The sequence below is a fragment of the Vanessa atalanta genome, chromosome 10, assembly GCF_905147765.1.
Source record: "Vanessa atalanta chromosome 10, ilVanAtal1.2, whole genome shotgun sequence".
Lineage (NCBI taxonomy): Eukaryota > Metazoa > Arthropoda > Insecta > Lepidoptera > Nymphalidae > Vanessa > Vanessa atalanta.
Window position 1 is genome coordinate 4,379,268 of NC_061880.1, and position 18,287 is coordinate 4,397,554.

Sequence of the window (18,287 nt, forward strand, 5' to 3'; positions counted from 1 at the left end):
AGAAACCCAATGGTTAGTGGCCACCATCGCTTAAAATTGTTGGCGCTGTAAAAAATATTTACAATTTGTTACATCGCTAATGCGCCGCTAACCTTGAGAACTTAGATTGTATGTATTCCTTGTGCCTGAAGTTACACTGACTCATTGAATCTTCCAACCGGAACACTAATAAGTATTGCTTTTTAGCGGTAGAATGTGTGATAAGTGGGTGGTACCTATTCAGATGAACACAAAGCCTTACAATTTTTTTTTATAAATGTCATAAAAACATTTAATTTAAAACTTAAGTATCAGGCACTCCAAGTAAAAGATAAAGTTATGCTCGGTTCATTGATAAAATACGATATATTTATGTTTACATAAAACTTAAAATGTATCTAGTTGCACCGCGTTAACTCCTATGCATTTTATAAATTATGAATCACTCTTTGTTAAATTTGCGGAACACAGAGAACGAAGTATAGTATATATGTCTATAAGTATATAATGACACAGGCGGGTTTTTCTATGGAGATTCGAGACACGCATATCATAAGTTTACACACGTTGTTACGAGGCATTTTCAAACGCTAGTTACGAGTGATTAGATATCTGCTTGTCGAGCAAAGTTTTTGTCAATTATATTGTTTTTGTTGTTATTGAAGTGTAACGTGATGAAAGAATACTTATTTTGTGTATTCAGTAAGTTCAATTTTTATTATTACTTAAGTATAATTAGAGGAAAAGATTGTTAAAAAAATATTTTTATTTGTGTAGATACGTTTCTTTACATTTATTATAATGGCAATGTTTGGGGTACATGGGATCAGTATATTATAAAAAATAAATTGGTTACTTAAAGAAGGAATTTTCAAATTATAATTCTCTGTAGGTACTCGTAGTTTAATATTTTTAAGTGTGACGATATATTTTATTTTATTTTTGTAATATACTCAAGTAAAACAATAATTTCGGATTTCGGAAAGAAATCCAAAAGAACTCGGAAGAACCGATGAAAGAAACTCAGTGGGAATTACGATATACCCAAGATGGATATTACTTACCACTATTTTTCCTATTTTGATCGAACTTTTAGTCTAAAATCCGTTTTCAAACCAGAATCAACAGGCGACTCTTTTTTCTTTTAAAATTAAATTAAATTCTAATATTTTCAATGTGCATCATCATTTTAATATACAGTATCTCTTTACAGTTTCTTTAGGTTTAGGTAACCAAAAAGTTTTTTGTCGAGAATCTTTTTTGACGAAAAGCAACGTCGCGACCGGCTTGGATAAAAACCAATATAATCCAGAGACTAGTTATGTAGAAGGCTCATGGGATCCTATACTTCGTAATAGAAGACATTCTGTTGACGAGGAACAAAATTATGAAGATAAGTTGTTTTTCCCGGACGATGACTATGACGATGCCCCCCACAACAAGTAAGAGTATTTTGTTTTAGTATAATATGTTACGACAGCTAGCTAAAAAGTGATAGTTTGTGTATTTTTCTGGAATCTTACATATTTCCGGAAAACCCTCCTAACCCGATTAATATAAAAAATGTATATTATGTTAAGTTACATTTTAAATACAGATATAGGCTATACAATGAAAAGAGCTCTGCCGCCCCACAATATCATATCAATATATAAGATCTTATAACATTAAGAAAGTTCCCGAAGAAGTCGAATTCACTTGCATTTACGTGGAAGCAATTGCCACGAACAACGAGTTTTTCCTGGAGTTATTTACCAGATGCCTTGAAATGTCATGATTTTCAGTACTGTGAAAGGAGGCAACGCTATTAATCTTGCAAGAACCGGGCAAATAGAACTACTCCATGACCAAATCGTATTGACCAATTTAGTTACTGCCAGTGATGGGCAAAATACAAGAGATAATGTTACTAAAAAATTCATGCAATTGAACTGAACTATTATAACGTGTTAAAGTAAAATATAAAAAATATATATATGTAAATATGGTAATTTTGTCCTTGGATATAGCGGGTGGTTTCAACTGCACAGTATGACCTGTCATAAAATGCATCATAACTTACAATCCCTGGAACAAATAATGGTGAAAATAAAATACGCAGGCGTTTAGTGCTTAGTGTTCCAGGCGGAGATGTATTCTTATCACCACGAGCAAATAATTAGTGATTAAATAAAGTTCAAGACGTTTCAGACATTAGCCAATACAAATAAGATCGCAGTAGACTAACTATAAGACTAATAACCACCTATTTTATTGGGTCAAGGAACAGGGAAACGACGTACCCACGAACTCACCAAAGCAGCGTCAATAGACAGGGAGACTACTGCTGGTTATGGCAAATGCCCTTTCGATTTTATAAATTGATAAAGATTAATTAAACCGTATAGGACCATAACATTGAAACAACGTCAACATAAACCCAAGCAACACAGAAGGTTGCTTGGGTTAGTGTTGGTGCTTGAATCTATTAGGATATGTAAAGATTTGTGAATTGATAACGCATTTACTCAGGGAATGCCCGAATTATGTCCTATGTCCAAGACAGCCATATATATTATAAAACTAATTTATTTGCCAAATAGTAAACATTTTCATATAAGCGTCAATCGTCTCCGATCTCCGTGTGGACTAATAACCCAAGTTATTGTATGGCTGTCTACATCAATTTTGTTATTATTGAAATCTGTAAAGGAATTTGACATTGTAATCCAATAAAATCCAGTGCCAGATTTTTTTACATCATTATTTTCACTCATTTTTTAACAGTTTACCTAATCCACAAAATATTGAAACATGTATGAATTCATGTCAATATGTGGATACTAACTACGATCCCGTCTGCGGCACAGACTACGTCACGTACATCAATTTGAACCAATTAGAATGCGCCATGAATTGTGGAGTAGGTAAGTTGAAAACATTATTCGCTTAATAATTGACAGTATTTTTTTAATTCATATAAATATTTTAAATGCAAAGTCACCCCGTCTGTCTGTTACGCTATCAAGGTTAAGACACGTAACCGTAACAAGTTTGATGAAAGATGAAATTTGGAGTAAGTTTAATCCCCGAGAAAGGACATAGGCTATTTTTATTAATTCACACCTCGAGGGGGTAAAATTGCGTATAATGTAATATTATTTGTGCAGTATGAATTTTATTAAATTTTAAATTTTGCTGTGGTTTCAGTTAGTATGAGTATGTTATCTATATATACATAATATATTGTACTATTATGTCTTGTCCGAAGGAAGCGCTTATCTAATATGTATATTTATATTAGAGTTTATTCAAGGCGCTAATATGAAGAATAAATATGTTTGCAATAGATAGCCTTTATAACATCATGCTATTAGCTTAAGGGTTCCTTAAGGTAGACCATAACAGTCAACTGATTTTGCAAAACAGTATATTTTATATTTTATGAAGTCGACATTATAGAAAAAATGTATCCGAGTTAAACCGCAAATAAGTTAGATAATTGTAAATGAATCAATTAAGCATAATATTATTGATAAGCACACTTATATTTAACTAGCTTTACACATGAATGATATTTATAACATTGCAATTTTGTGTGTTTTTATATGTCATATTTGTATTTTATATTTCCCCTCTCAGTGCTCATTTCTTTCATACTAGGTAGCCATTGTCTTTCCCCTGGGTCAAGCTTTCTCAGTATTCATTTATAATTTACTTGGTGATAGGGCTTTATACAAGCCCGTCTGGGTAGGTACCATCCACTCATCAGATATTCCACGACCAAACAGCAACACTTAATGTTATTGAGTTCCACTTTGAAAGGTGAGTGAGCCAGTGTAACTACAAGATTCTGCCGGTTGGTGGCGCGTTGGCGATGTAAGGAGAGATTAATATTTCCTAAAATGCCAATTTCTATGGGTTGTGGTGGATACTAGGCGACCTATTTGAACGGCTAATCTATATTATAAAAAAAAAAAACGTTTGTTTTGCTTAGCCATAAAACATAACATAGACAAATGTGTAAAAGTTATTACAAAATAAATAAATAAAATCCTGTACAATGTTATTTCACCTCCCTGTGTTAGTATGGATAAAAGTTATATAATTTATGTAGTAATATAATAATAATATATTTTGTTATTTTTAGACGTACGTATTCGGAAATTGTCTGCGTGTCCTGGGTGGTCAGAAACTACCACAACACCGACGACAGTAAATCAAAATGAGATGTTAAAATCTTGTATGTTATTATGTCCTTCGACACAAGAATACAATCCTGTATGTGGTACCAATAATATTACATATTATAATTACGGAAAGCTGTTCTGTGCCCAAGTATGTGGTGTGGGTAAGAATATTTAGTTTTTATCTATGTTACACATAATATTTTAGGTACAAATTCGTCTGCGTAGAAGGTACTGACTGAGATATTGTTATTAAAGCCACAAGGAATATAAATTCTTATATTATAGTTGGTTGTGCGTTAACATTGTAGGGTGTAGTATATAATCATTGAATTGAATATCTTAAAACTATTATCACACACTATCTAGGGGTTCATTCTTATGTGTATACATATACTCGTATATAGATGTGGTCTTTCGTTCGTTTCGATTGCAACGCAAATGTGTATGCTAAATATAGTTTCCGATACTTTATGCGAACTATTTACCTCCTATTTAAATTAATATTTCATATTTATAATAGATGGATTATAAAGTATATGATCACGTTTTCTGTTATTATTGAGAAAACCATCTTGACGCTACTAAAACCACAATTTATGTAATTTAGATCCTATTAAAGTATATTTAAAAATTTCCGACAAACATATTTCTGATTTACTTTGAATAAAATATATTTTAGTATAAGATAACGAAGAATCAATTATATATATGTACATATACTTATAAACTATTCAATTCCAGAATAGAAAAATCTGAATAATATTTAAAACGTGTAATGATATTTATAAATCTGAATATAGTAATATTGTATTTCAGATGTCCAATTAAATCGTCGTTCTCCGTGTCCAAAGCGTCCTAAGTCCACAACAGACTCATTTGTTGCCACGAGATCTCTAATACCTTACGAGCTAACTAAAGAATTCCTCTTATGCTTACAAATTTGCCCAACGACACCGGAATACGATCCAGTTTGTGGTTCCAACCAAAAGACCTATTATAATATAGCTAAATTACAGTGTGCTAGGAATTGCGGAATCGGTAAGTCTATCCCGTTAAATTCTGATATATAGGTATATATAAGATATCCTCTTCTTACTATAGAGAGAGTTAATACGAGTTTATTTTAATAGAACACTCTGTAAACAAAAGCGATTTAAACTGTCTTAAAAAATCCATCAATACGAAGCAAAAACAAATATGTAGTGTAATAAAAGTATGCCACCTATCAACTGTTGTAATTAAATCAATTCTAATTGAATCGTCAGAATTTATAAAACGATTTTGAACGCACACGGCGTTATGCACACAAAATATATTAGCATTGACATTAAAAAAATATTCTTAACTTTTCAGATGTAACCATTTTGAAACGATCACACTGTTCCGCTGAAATTTCAACAAGCTTAAATAAAGATGACGAAAAAGACTTAAAGAAAACAATGTCGCATGAAACAGATCAGGACTTTACCGTCCCACAAGATGTATTGGACAGAATATTCAGTACCAACGAAGGAGATGGTGACATCATCTTCATAAGAAGTTAAAAAAATACGAATGATTTTTTTTATTTTAATTTATATAACTATTACATTGCTTTATTAAATACTACGGCTAAATAATAGAAAATATTGAAAATATTGTGGCAACTAAAATACTACGGCTAAAATAAGCTAAAATACTAGTCGGATTTATAAACAAATGCACATCGAAATGTTTTTATATATTCTGTGAATATGATTCAACCGTATCGTATAAAATATTATTAACTAGTTATTATAATAATTGAACATGTCATTATGTTTAGATATTTAGGGAGACATTGCATAAAATCATTATTTGGAAACAATTACTAAATTGTATTTTTTAATTTATTTCCTATAAGTAATTAGGTTCTTTAAAATTATATAAAGTGTTGTTAAACGATTATAAATAATTATTATTGACGATCCGTTGCTTGCAAGTGTATTGTGTTAAACATAATATTAAAAAACAGTTAAAAATGCACGTGTTTAATTTTATTATTATAGTGCCATTTATTTTAACAATAGTAAACGCTAACAATAACACGAAGCAGTTTCGTATGTATTTATTATTTACTAAATAAGTGACCATCTGTTCTCGTGTAAACAGTAGCAACACTAGTGTAACTTTAACAAACTTTAACTTTATAACGCTAATGTTTAACTATATGTATATATATATAGTTACTGACGGGCTTATTAATTACAATAATAGCTGTTTCACAGAAACCAATATTTAAATATATTATTTTGCACGAGGTTGATTTGTATTATTTTTTTTTAACAGAAGGGTTCAAAATACCTTGCTTAGGCACTTCATCTGAATGTTTAAAGCAATCACTTCAAGTTATTTTACCCGAATTTATACACGGAATTCCTGAATTAAATATCACGTCGTTAGATCCTTTTGAAGTAGACAGCTTAGTTTTAAAACTCTCTGGAGACATTGTGATCGAGTTCAAGGAAGCCTACACAAAAGGCCTTCAGAAATGCATAGTCGACTATGTAAGGTAAGTAAAAAGTAATATGTTTTATTTTTTTAATAATCGCTTAATTCAATATAGTATTATAAATATTTAAGAAAATAGAAATGGATTAGTGGAAGCAAAATGACTGTTAGTTAATTATACGTAGAACAGTGATGTTGCCTGGTAATAATAACTTGCAGGCGCATCAATAATATTTATATACAGAAAAATATCCTGTTGATATAAATACATCAAAGTCATGCATCATATGAATGAAAATAAAGCGGATGTTTGATATTTCAACTTTTTTTAAATAAATTTATTGTTGTTTTTTTAACTAAATCTTTTTACAGACAGATAGAAGAAGAAAAATTCGATGTGCAATTTGAATGCAACCTGATAAGTAGGGGAAAGTACCGTTCTTCAGGGAGTCTCTTCACATTCCCTATTAATGGAGAAGGGCAGTCCACAATCAAAACTAGTGAGTAACATAAGGTCTTTTTTTAATTTTCACTATACTGATTCTATCTTGTTTAACCGATTGATAGTTATCTAATATTAGTAAAACTAGTTATAAAAAAGAGGGGAGTAAATCTTCAAAAGGTATTATGTCATATACCTGTATAACAAAAACAATCCTTAAATAAAGGGTGAACTTTTCAAATAAAATATTTTGAAATTTTCCTCTTTACATTTATACTCCGAAAAACGATGATTATATTTTAGATAGAAGGTGAACTACTCACGGAAAATTTGTAAAAACAGAACAGATGGTGCTTTTCAGTTCGACAAAAGGGTTTGTCGAATATTCAATAGAAAATATCAATAAATATAAAATTGTCCAAAATTATTTTGTAAAAGATCTTGACTTGATCTACCCTGCGCAATACAGAAATGCAAAAGAATTCCATATCGTTTAATTCGCCGTGTCATTAACGTATTAAAATATTTTAGGAAGTTTGAAGATACGCTGCGTTTTACACTTGTCATCTGTGACAAAAGCAGACGGTAAAAATTACGTGCAAATTAAAAACATAAAAACGACACATACTTTTGGAGGTCGCGTTTTTTACAACATGACAAACCTTATCAAAGGAAACCCTGAAATGAGTAAGTATAAGAATTATTACGTGTACATCTTGCTCTTTTGCTATGAAAAAGTCAGCGCATTTTTTCTATGAATCTGTTTATTTACAATCCTATACGTTCTTGATTTTCAGGTAGAACAGTTCTGGATTTCATGAATCAGAATTGGCAAATAGTAGCAGAAGAGTTTGGAAGCCCAATAATCGAATATTGTATCAATTCTATAATGGATAACCTAACAAAGTTATTCAATGCGGTTCCACTATGTAACCTTCTTGTTACGTGAGCCTTAATATAGTATTAACCAAGTTGAAATATAAATAAAATATTGTCAGCTGTTATTGTTATTGTTTTTCTTCATAAATATTTGTGTTTATCTTAGTTCAAAATAAAGGCGCTCTTGTCGAGTCGAGAGGCTACAATTACAATTAATATTAATTCATTTGGTATTTTGCAAGGACGCCATTAGGTTTCACTATTTTTTATATTTAACAATGTATAAATATAAAAAATAGTGAAACCTAATATATGTTTTTTATATTTTATAATTAACACGTATTATTTAACATTTTTATTTTTATTTCATACTAAAATTAGCTGCTGCCCGTGGCTTTGGTCGTCTGCAAATTATATATTGTTTAAAAATTACATGATATAAATTTAAAAAACAACACATAGGTTTAACTTTCCTGGGCTAGATCTATCAGACTGCTCGTAAAACTCATTCTCGAACAGGCATTTTTAAAAATTTCCATGCGAAAAACAGTCTTCTGTTATCATGTGTCATGGCAAAACAGACTATAAGCGCGAACTGTACTCTTTTGAGCTTAAAAATATGTGTGTGTGTCTTATGTTTAATTTATATTTTCAATAATTACATTATTTAATATGGTAATGCATGGTGAAATTACCTGTAAGTAATAGAACTTTTGCCTTGATAATTTTTAAATGTAATTTTTTTTTGGATGTGATATTTTATCTACTGTTGGTTGTCTTCATGAAAATAAAATAAAATAAAAAGGTATTCTGAAGGTATTAAAGATATTCGTGGTTTTGGAATATATACAAGCTTTTGTGTCTTATATTTTGTATCAGCTGTGTTATGTAATATATATTAATCTAAATATATTATTCGTATTGCGATTAAACACTAAATAAGGTATCACTGATAAATAAAACCACAGTTTAATTTCACATTATTTAATAAACTCATGAACATTTTATGACAGATTTTTAGGCTCGTCACGATAATTCTAAATCTAAAGCGGGTATTATATTTTATATAATAATATTAAATGTATATATTCTAAAACCTTCTCCAAAACGTGCAACAGGTCTTCCGGTGTAGATTTCATTTTGTATTGGAAAAAAAAACTTAAATATCCAAAACAATTATTACGGTTGGAAATTTTACATAATATAAAATGTGTTTTGATACCAAAATCTCGGGTAATTTATAAATGAGTGTTTTTTAGTAAAAACGATACGGTCATGTATGTAAAGTATGGTTTTATTAACAATTAATAAACAAATAACTACAGAAAGTGCGATACTTGAATGATTACTATAAGGTACGTCGTTGATACACTGACAAACTTAAGAATTAACTGAATATTTATAGGGAACATGTCGTAAGCAGATGCCTTCATTGGCCACAATTCGATTATTTCCATAAAAGCTTTAGCTTGAATTCTCATTGCTTTCGGCAAGTCATAGTCCATAACTAACTCGTTGACCAATATTTTAGTAGCATTACGTTCCGAACTCATCATATCACAAGCGTAGGTCATTAGGCCCATTGTAAAAAATTCGAGTATACTCTGTAATGATAATGCTATAAATGAATGTAACTTTTTCAAAGTACGGTAGTAATATATTGAACTCCAAAGGGTAATTATAATATAAGAGAACGTGAACACGACGATCATTAAATTCGGAAATTCGAAAATTTCATTGATTAAGTTATTCCCTTCGCCGATGATTTTATATGCTTCAGCAAGGCGAATTATCTTCTTATTTTTCGTTGCTCGCCCTTTGTTATGATAATAAATGTCTTTATTTATATTATATATAACTACTTTTGTATTATTTTCATTTTGTAAGTTTATACAATCGATTAAATATTTATTAAGGATTTTTAATCTTATAGTCAGTATTTTTAATAATATGTAAAAAGAAAACAATAGGACATGACGGTGAAAATCCATACTGATAATAGATATAGTAAAAATAATATTAAAATAACCAAATGATTCTAGTAAGAAAGGACTAAGCGATAATACATAAACAATAAATAAAACAAATATCAATACTTTTAAATGATTTTGAAACTTCTTAAAAAACTCTTTGTTTCTCGATAAATCCAATAAGCAATCGATTTTGACAATTGCTTTAATTAGAACTATGTTTTTATCACTTAAATTTATGAGTATAAAAGTATATATAACATATTGAATTGCAACTATCAACATCGGAAATTCTTCTAGTAGATTCACAATTGTTTCCACATCAAAAACCTCAACATTTGTCCAATTATATAAGGAGAATACACAATAAACAGTAAAAAAAGTAGACATCAGGCAGATTCCATAAATTTTCATCATTTTGTTAATAGGTACCAGGCGATCCCCTTTTAAGTGAAATCGAAATATTCCATAACAATTTTCCAACTTCAGTAATGGATCAATTGAGCTAAGAAATGTAAGTACTTCATCGTTTTTTATTTTCTGGTTATCCATATTTGTTTTTCGTTATATTATGAATTACTGAGCTTGCCTATTATATACATACGTATATGTGCTCTACACTTGGAAAAAATACTTTTCTAATAAGCGGCATTCCATCGCTTACAAAGTTAAATAAAGTTAATTTCCATTACTGTAACGAGTTTGTAGGAATAGGGCACAAAACAATAGCACTTAAACAAATCAATCAATTTCGATAAGTCATTAAACAAACATTTACATTTGTGTATCCATTTTCTAATAAAATTTAAGTCGTGTTCTTTTATTTTGATCTATTTCATTTAAAAAGTTAACTTTAAATTAGCAACGAGAAAATAAGTGATTTAGAAGTCGAAATTGAAATGTCAGCAAAAAAAATTCAAAAACAGTTGCGTCTTCCCTGTAGTCGAAGATGGTATTTTTGACTCTTCCAGGTCGCAATTAATAATTTTCCAGATCATTTTAATTTTATCTGGTGCATCAAATCTTTTTTGTCTTATGTACAATGACTTGGCTGTATGGCATAATCGCTTGAATAGTTATGAGTAGGCACTAACATAGCTAATGAATGAAAAAAGACCTGTTGTATGGTCTTTCATTTTTCTGATCTTCACAAGTTCCTAGAATTAACTGTCTTAGAACTAAATATTACATAAAAATATTTTTTAATTAATTTAAAGAAATCGTTATAAAGCATATTTGAATTTTCATTTAATTTTAAATATGAGAGTTTTGCCATGAACTTCTTCATTGGATACAAATGTTTATTTTAACGCGTTATTCTTTTTTTTTACTTGATAATAAAATTAAGCCATTTGTTCACAATGATCAGAACTTAACAAATTTATAATACACTTATATTATGGTACAAAGTTGGTAAATATATTGTCATTGTTGATTCATGATTCTATTTGGTTTTAAGAATAAGTTTATGAAGTTATACAAATATAATAATTATCTAAATTGAATATGCATTTAGTAGTAGTTTTGTAATATTAATTTACGATGTGTTTCTTAATCATAATATTGATGACGATAAGCCAACATTTTCTAAGTCCCAACTCACTTTGCTTGCTTGTATATTTACTAGTTTAGTACTCGTAACTACTAACAGTTTATTCTTATATGACACACTCACATTAACTTAACTGCCATTTTCATCCTGATATTTCATCCAGGTCGAAGGACCATAAATAAAACACCGTTCGTTCACAAGACAAAGATAGTTTAATAATTGTATCACTAATCTAATATTAGTATTACCTTTGACAAAGGATAGCGTGATTCAGAAAAAGAATAAAACGAACGATATCTATTGATACATATAAAAAAACCAAATAAATGTTTAAAAATTATACACCCACCGTACCATATTTAGACAAAGTATTTTTACTATAGCAATTTTCGCCAAGGGTTGACGAATTTCGACCAAAACATATAAAAGTTTGCAAGTTTCGAACATTATGTTTCACTCGTATTCTCCATTATAAGTATTATTTATAAAAATACCTGTTTTATCGTTACAGATATTCTATAATAACAGTTTTAAAAACATTTGAATGCAATAAATAAACTACAATTTTAATAAGAAATATCTTTACTTTACAATAAAAATATGATTCGAATTGTCACTACTGGTACTTGTAATCACTTAAGTTACTAACATTAGATAGTGTAAATTTTACATTTACCTTATTTTTGTAATTTTACGCATATTCATATAAAGTGCGAAATTTGTATGATGACTATAAGGAACGTCGTTGAGACACTGACAAACTTAAGAATTAACTTAATATCTATAGTGAACATGTCGTAAGCAAATATCTTCAATGGCCACACTTCGATTAATTCCATGAAAGCTTTAGCTTGAATTCTTATCGCTTTAGGTAATTTATAGTCAACAATTAACTCGTTCACTAATATTTTAGTAGTGTTGCGTTCCGAATTCAACACATCACAAATATAAGACATTAGGCTTATTATAAAAATTTCATAAACGCACTGCACTGTGAATGCTAGCAGCAAATTTAATTGCTTTAAAGTACGATAGAAATATATTGAACTCCAAAGGGTGATAATGATATAAGCAAACGTGGATACGAGTGACATGAAGTTCTGAAATTCGAAAATATCATTAATCAAGTAATTTGCTTCACCGATAATTTTATAAGCTTCGCCAAGACGAATAGTCTTATTATTTGTATGAGAAGCTCTACTATCGTTTGAAGTATAGTATAAATTCTCATTTGATATATTACTATCGATGAAAGGAGAAGCATTTTTTAATTTAATGAAATCTATTAAATGGTTGTTAAGGATATTTAATCTTACAGTCAGTATTTTGATAAATATATAAAAAGACAATGATTCGAGGTGACGTGGAAAATCAATTCCAACGGAAATTATTTGATAATAATTTCTTTCATTAAAGATATCAAAAAAATCAGGAATAAGCGAAAAAGTGTAACTAATTAGAAATAAAAATAACAAAATTTTTATATCTTTATGGAAATTCTCGAAAAAATCTTTTTTCATCGATACATTTAATATACGATCGACTTGAGCAAGTTTTTTTATAAGAAGTATGTTTTTATCACTTAACTGTAACGATATAATGATAAATATAAAATACTGCAGTGCCATTATTAACAGGGGAAAATTTTCTAGTGTATCCACAATTGCCACAGTATCAAAATCCTCTATTTTGGAATAAGAATAAAAACACAAAACACAATACGGGATAGTAAATGCAAACATAATACAGATTCCATAAACTTTCATCATTCTGCTTATTGGTCCCAGGTGGTCGTCAAAGATATGAAATCTGAATATGCCATAGCACCTCTCTAACTTCAATAATGGATCGATGGATTTAAGAAGCATTAGTACTTCATTGTTTTTTGCATTCTTGCTATCCATATTTGTTTTTATTTTACGATCTCTACTCCTCGTTCTTTTGTTTGTTTGGGACTGTTACACAGCTTGCCTGCACATCGTATACGAAGAAAGGTCACAATTAATGTCATATCGATAATTCAAATTAATTCCATTATTAAAACAAGTTTTTAAGATTATTGGACAAGGGGAAGTGAAATGACACTTAAATAAATTAGTCGATTTTAATATATTATTCAAGAACACCTTACGATCATGTAACTTGTAATACCATGAAATTTGTGTATTTTAATTTGATTATAATGCGTATTATAGGATTTCGAACGAACGTATTTCAATGAGGAAAGACAGTACCAGTCCCTAATTGAAAATACGACTAGGTTTTTTAATTGTTTATACTTTTGTAATGTTGTTAATTTTATTTTTATTTATTTTCATATTATTACTAAATTAAGTTATAATATATTCATCTCAACTTTTACAAGCACTACATACATCTTATTTTAAAGAACATTATCACACAATCTTACTACTTACATATGGATGTTAATAGTTAATATTATTAATATTTTCAATACTTTTACTTTAGTAAAGTATATGTTCTCAAGTTACAAGTTGAATACTGTAAGTTGTACAGATACAATTATTAATTAATTAAAGTAATGATTTCCGCTTACCCGCATTCATCGTTTTGTCGAATGTTATGTTAAGCTTGCAGCCTTTTATTTCAACCCATAATTATTTCAAGCTTATCCACGAAATAGTAAAAAGTATTTTACTATTTCGCATTACATTGATAATTTTACTATTTCGCATGCTTATAACTGTCAGAGACTTCAAAAATGTTTCTGCAGAACCCTGGTAACTATTTTTTAATTTTAAGGGGACTACATGAGCTAAATGCAAGTTTTATAATGCAAAAAAGTATATGATCCAATGCAGTAAACCAAATGAAAAAAATATATGATAATCTTCAGGATACATGCTAAGTATTTGTTATTTTGAAAACATGATGTAATTAATTTGGTACGATAGAAAAAAATCACAAAGTTACCTCTAAAAAGATCTTTTAATCAATAATAACTATACTTATATACGTTCCATAATTCTGGTTTTTTGTCAGATTATTCTACAAGCAATATACTATTTAACCTGGGTGTCACTTTTTTAGTAAAATCAATAGATTTTTTTTAAATCCGATATTCTTATTTTCGAACAAAATGCGTACGCATGTGTGCGTAAACGCCCTGTACAGACAATGCCGATTGCCGGCCGAGGCCTGATGCTATACAGACGTGTCGATCTTTTCGCCGCATCATTCATTACGTTACGAGATATTTTTTTGTAATTTTAATTGTAAATTTATTGTTTCATGTTTTCTTATAATAATTTTATTCTTTCTTGTAAATAAATATATTAAGTTAAAATAGTGTAGTAGTAATTAGGCATTTGATTTTTTATTATATTATTTGTTATAAATTTTAATTGTGTAAATATGGGAAATAAAGTGAAACGCGTGAGGAAAACTAAAAAACGTTTATATAAATCAAGCGCCGAACATACATATGAACGATATTAAAAGGTAAGAGTATTTAATTAGTAAACATTTTTTTTTTTTTATAAATTATGAATATTGAAAACATCTATTAGAAAAAAGTGCAACCAGTTCGCATATAATCAGATTTTTCGAACCATTCTTAAAAATTACGATAGAGTATTTGGTCAAAGGAAGGAAAACATCAATTAACTTTCATGGGGATCAAATGACTACATTCGATCCCCATGAACTCGAAGCATCTTTTTTCATTATAACTACTATGACATATTAAGATACATATTTTTTAAATACATAATTTTATAATTAATAAAAATGTAATTACTAACATATATTTATTTTTTACAGAATAAAGAAAGTCGAAAACAATAACACGGAAGCTATTTATATTGCGTAAGAGTTTAATTTTATCGATTGTTTATAATAAGAATTAAAGTTATGTATGAACTAATTTTAATAATAATAAAAAAAAGTAAAGTCTTAACAAAAAAAATGTAATTGTTGTGAACCAGAGAACTAGAATATTTAGAAGTGTCATTTGTGTAAGGTTTATTTAAAAAATTATCCTAAATTTAAAGTAGCTTTACCGGGAAAATGTATTTTTTTTATGAACTGGGCACACTGGTGGCCGCTCGGAGGAGCGGGGCATCTAAACAAGATGGCGGTTGGTTACCAAGCGCGGGAAGCGATATTTTAAAAGTTACTGTATTGTATTTCAAGAAATATAGTCATTGTCAGCTAAATATTTGCGTTTAACTATAACCTTTGTCGACACGTTCAGTGACATAAAGGGGATTTATTTTTACATCTCAGAAGTGGGATAAACCAATAAAAATGTAAGTACACGCCTACAACTTAATTATGACTTATAAAGTCCGATTGTTAATCTTTGTAGTTTGTTTTCACGATTAGAAGTATATTATAGTGATATATATGATCCGAACCAAAAGCCAAAGCATGTTGAAACCGTCTTGTTAAATAGACTACCTACATTGAACGCATGATATTCACGAAATGCCACTTACCTTCGAAGTTCAAGCTGATGTTATACTTCCCATCTAATTCTAAAAAGTTTTATCGTATAAACTAAGAAAAGTTTAAATTGAAAGTAAAAAAAAAAAAAAAACTTACATAATAATGGGTATTAAATATAAAAAAATAAAGGTATTATATATAATTTATAAGGTGGATCAAAATTTCGTTATTTTTGCGTAGGACGCATACTTTTCAATGTATTAAGGATTTTGTCCTTTCAATAAAAATCACGTTGCCCGATTTTATATCTAATGCACACAATTTCCGGCTACGAGTTTCAGATGATGGAATCAAACGATGTTGGCCGGACGGCAGAAACTCCCCGACGCGGCCGATCGCGCTCCAGGCGCAGCCTTACTCTCGGGCGTGATCGGCGCAGCCGTAGTTACTGCCGCCGGCTGCAGGATCGCGAAGAGGCGCTGAGGAAAGAACAGAAGCGGGTTCGCCAACTGGAGCTCGAGCTGCAACGAGAACTAGACGTGGAGCAACGTCGTCAGCGGAGCGTACGCCGCGGGTCGCCACAAAGGGCGACGCGGGAGAGCCGCAGCCGCAACCGAAGCCGTAGCCGTAGCCGTAGCCGCAGCTGTAGCCTTAGCCGCAGTCGTGGTCGCAGAAGTGGCCACGAACGCGGCCAACACCGCAGCAGCAGTCGCGTACCCGAGCGAGACTACCGAGGAGATTCTAAAAGGTCACGTAGCCCATCCTTTTCTTCTAAAGACGTAACTCAAATAATTAAGTCTATTAAAGATATCTTTCCGTCACAGCCGAGCCATAGCACACAAATTTCGAATAGAGATAGCAAAAACATCATACCGGAGTTTAACCCTTCGGAGAAAAACCAGCGTATGGATATTTGGCTAAAAAAAGTTAACGAATGTGCGATGGTCTATGGCTGGGACGAGAAGAGCACAGTACATTTTGCTATGCAAAAATTGTCCGGGTTAGCTAAAATATGGTACGAAAGTCAGAGCTCGATTTTGTACAGCTGGTCGGAATGGCAAACAAAATTATTAAACGCCTTCCCTTGCGAACAAAATTATGGGCAATTACTCGAAGACATGTTAAAGCGCAAAAGTAAGATTAACGAACCTATCCAAAACTATTTTTACGAAAAACTTTCACTACTTAACCAATGCGATATAAGCGGCAGGCGTGCAGTCGACTGCGTTATCCACGGCATCAGCGATAGGACCACAAGGTCCAGCGCATTAGCGCTACGGTGCGATGAACCTGACGATCTATTGAAGTTCCTAATTAGCAATAATAGAGATTCTTACACTCCTCAACCATTGTTTTTGAAGGATCGTAATTTCAATACGAATGACGATAAAGTATATAACCGTTCTAATATGAAAACCAATCCTGGGTTATTTTGCTACAATTGCAAAGAGAAAGGGCACCCGTTTTCAAGATGCCCAAAACCTCTAGTGAAATGTAGTCGTTGTGACAAAGTGGGACATAAAGCTGAACTTTGTCGTTCCAAACAAGAGACGGGATCGAGGGAAACCGACGGGGTGGCGAAAACCATGATCATAAGTAGTTCAAAGTCTAACAATAAATTTACGAAGGAAGTAATTGTAGAAGACATTCCATACCAAGCGTACATTGATCTGGGCAGTGAGGTGACCTTAATCGCACAGTCGTGTTTGGCAAAACTCGGGTTGTCTCACGACCAGATTCCATCCACTATGAAGGGTTTCGGCAATAACCTTGTGAATTCATTGGGCTCTGTAAATCTAAACGTGTCTATAGACGGTGTGGGAGCGACAGTTTGTTGCCGCGTAGTAGAGGACCAGTTCTTAGAGAAGGACTTGCTTATAGGACAAACTTTCACTGAACAACCTCAAGTAGTTGTTTTTAAAGACGTGAATAGACTACAATTTATACATGTTGACTCAGTACTACCTAACTTTATTCAAAATGATGACAATGAACGGCTTCAGAAGGTCAGTATTGTAGCACGCTGTAACCTCCAAGGAATTGCTAGCGTCAAGGTCAGAACTGGAACGCTATTTACCGGCAGTATGATAGTTGATACGAAGGTAGTGGGCAAACTAGGTGAGCAATACATTATTCACGGCGGAGTTTACAAAGTCAGGAACGGTTCATTCTACGTCACAGTGCAACCCTGCGCCGTCCCATGTAAGCTTCAGGAAAACTTGGTGGTTGCCAGGGCCGAAAGAATAGAATTGGTTTATAGACTTGCGAGCGAGGAGATTTCTACAGCTATGGGCACTCGCACCGAGTCTACCTCAGCTAAGAAATTCGATGAAAGTCTAGTACAAGTAGACGAGATGGTTTCTGATGAAGCCAGGACCAAGCTTCTAGACGTGCTGCGGCGCCATGAACAGTGTTTT

The 18,287-nt window shown here is 31.2% G+C and overlaps 2 protein-coding genes across 2 annotated transcripts; both read left to right on the forward strand.

Annotated features, from left to right (window-relative positions):
* The first annotated feature begins 507 nt into the window (after window positions 1-507).
* On the forward strand, window positions 508-5,731 carry LOC125066682 (ovoinhibitor-like). Its single transcript, XM_047674895.1, has 6 exons — window positions 508-681; window positions 1,193-1,421; window positions 2,746-2,885; window positions 4,109-4,309; window positions 4,965-5,186; window positions 5,502-5,731. The coding sequence occupies exons 1-6, from the start codon at window positions 654-656 to the stop codon at window positions 5,690-5,692; spliced, it is 1,011 nt and encodes a 336-aa protein (XP_047530851.1). The 5' UTR covers window positions 508-653; the 3' UTR covers window positions 5,693-5,731.
* Window positions 5,732-5,881: 150 nt separating this feature from the next.
* Window positions 5,882-8,025, forward strand: LOC125067061 (circadian clock-controlled protein daywake-like). Its single transcript, XM_047675439.1, has 5 exons — window positions 5,882-5,897; window positions 6,570-6,678; window positions 6,990-7,117; window positions 7,591-7,746; window positions 7,857-8,025. The coding sequence occupies exons 1-5, from the start codon at window positions 5,882-5,884 to the stop codon at window positions 8,006-8,008; spliced, it is 561 nt and encodes a 186-aa protein (XP_047531395.1). The 3' UTR covers window positions 8,009-8,025.
* The last annotated feature ends 10,262 nt before the right edge of the window (window positions 8,026-18,287 follow it).

Coding starts and splice junctions, on each gene's coding strand:
- LOC125066682 (XM_047674895.1), top strand. CDS start 654: ATGAAAGAATACTTATTTTGTGTATTCA. Junction 682..1,192: donor ATACTTATTTTGTGTATTCA/GTAAGTTCAATT, acceptor ATCTCTTTACAG/TTTCTTTAGGTTTAGGTAAC. Junction 1,422..2,745: donor GACGATGCCCCCCACAACAA/GTAAGAGTATTT, acceptor ATTTTTTAACAG/TTTACCTAATCCACAAAATA.
- LOC125067061 (XM_047675439.1), top strand. Junction 6,679..6,989: donor TGCATAGTCGACTATGTAAG/GTAAGTAAAAAG, acceptor ATCTTTTTACAG/ACAGATAGAAGAAGAAAAAT. Junction 7,118..7,590: donor GCAGTCCACAATCAAAACTA/GTGAGTAACATA, acceptor AAAATATTTTAG/GAAGTTTGAAGATACGCTGC.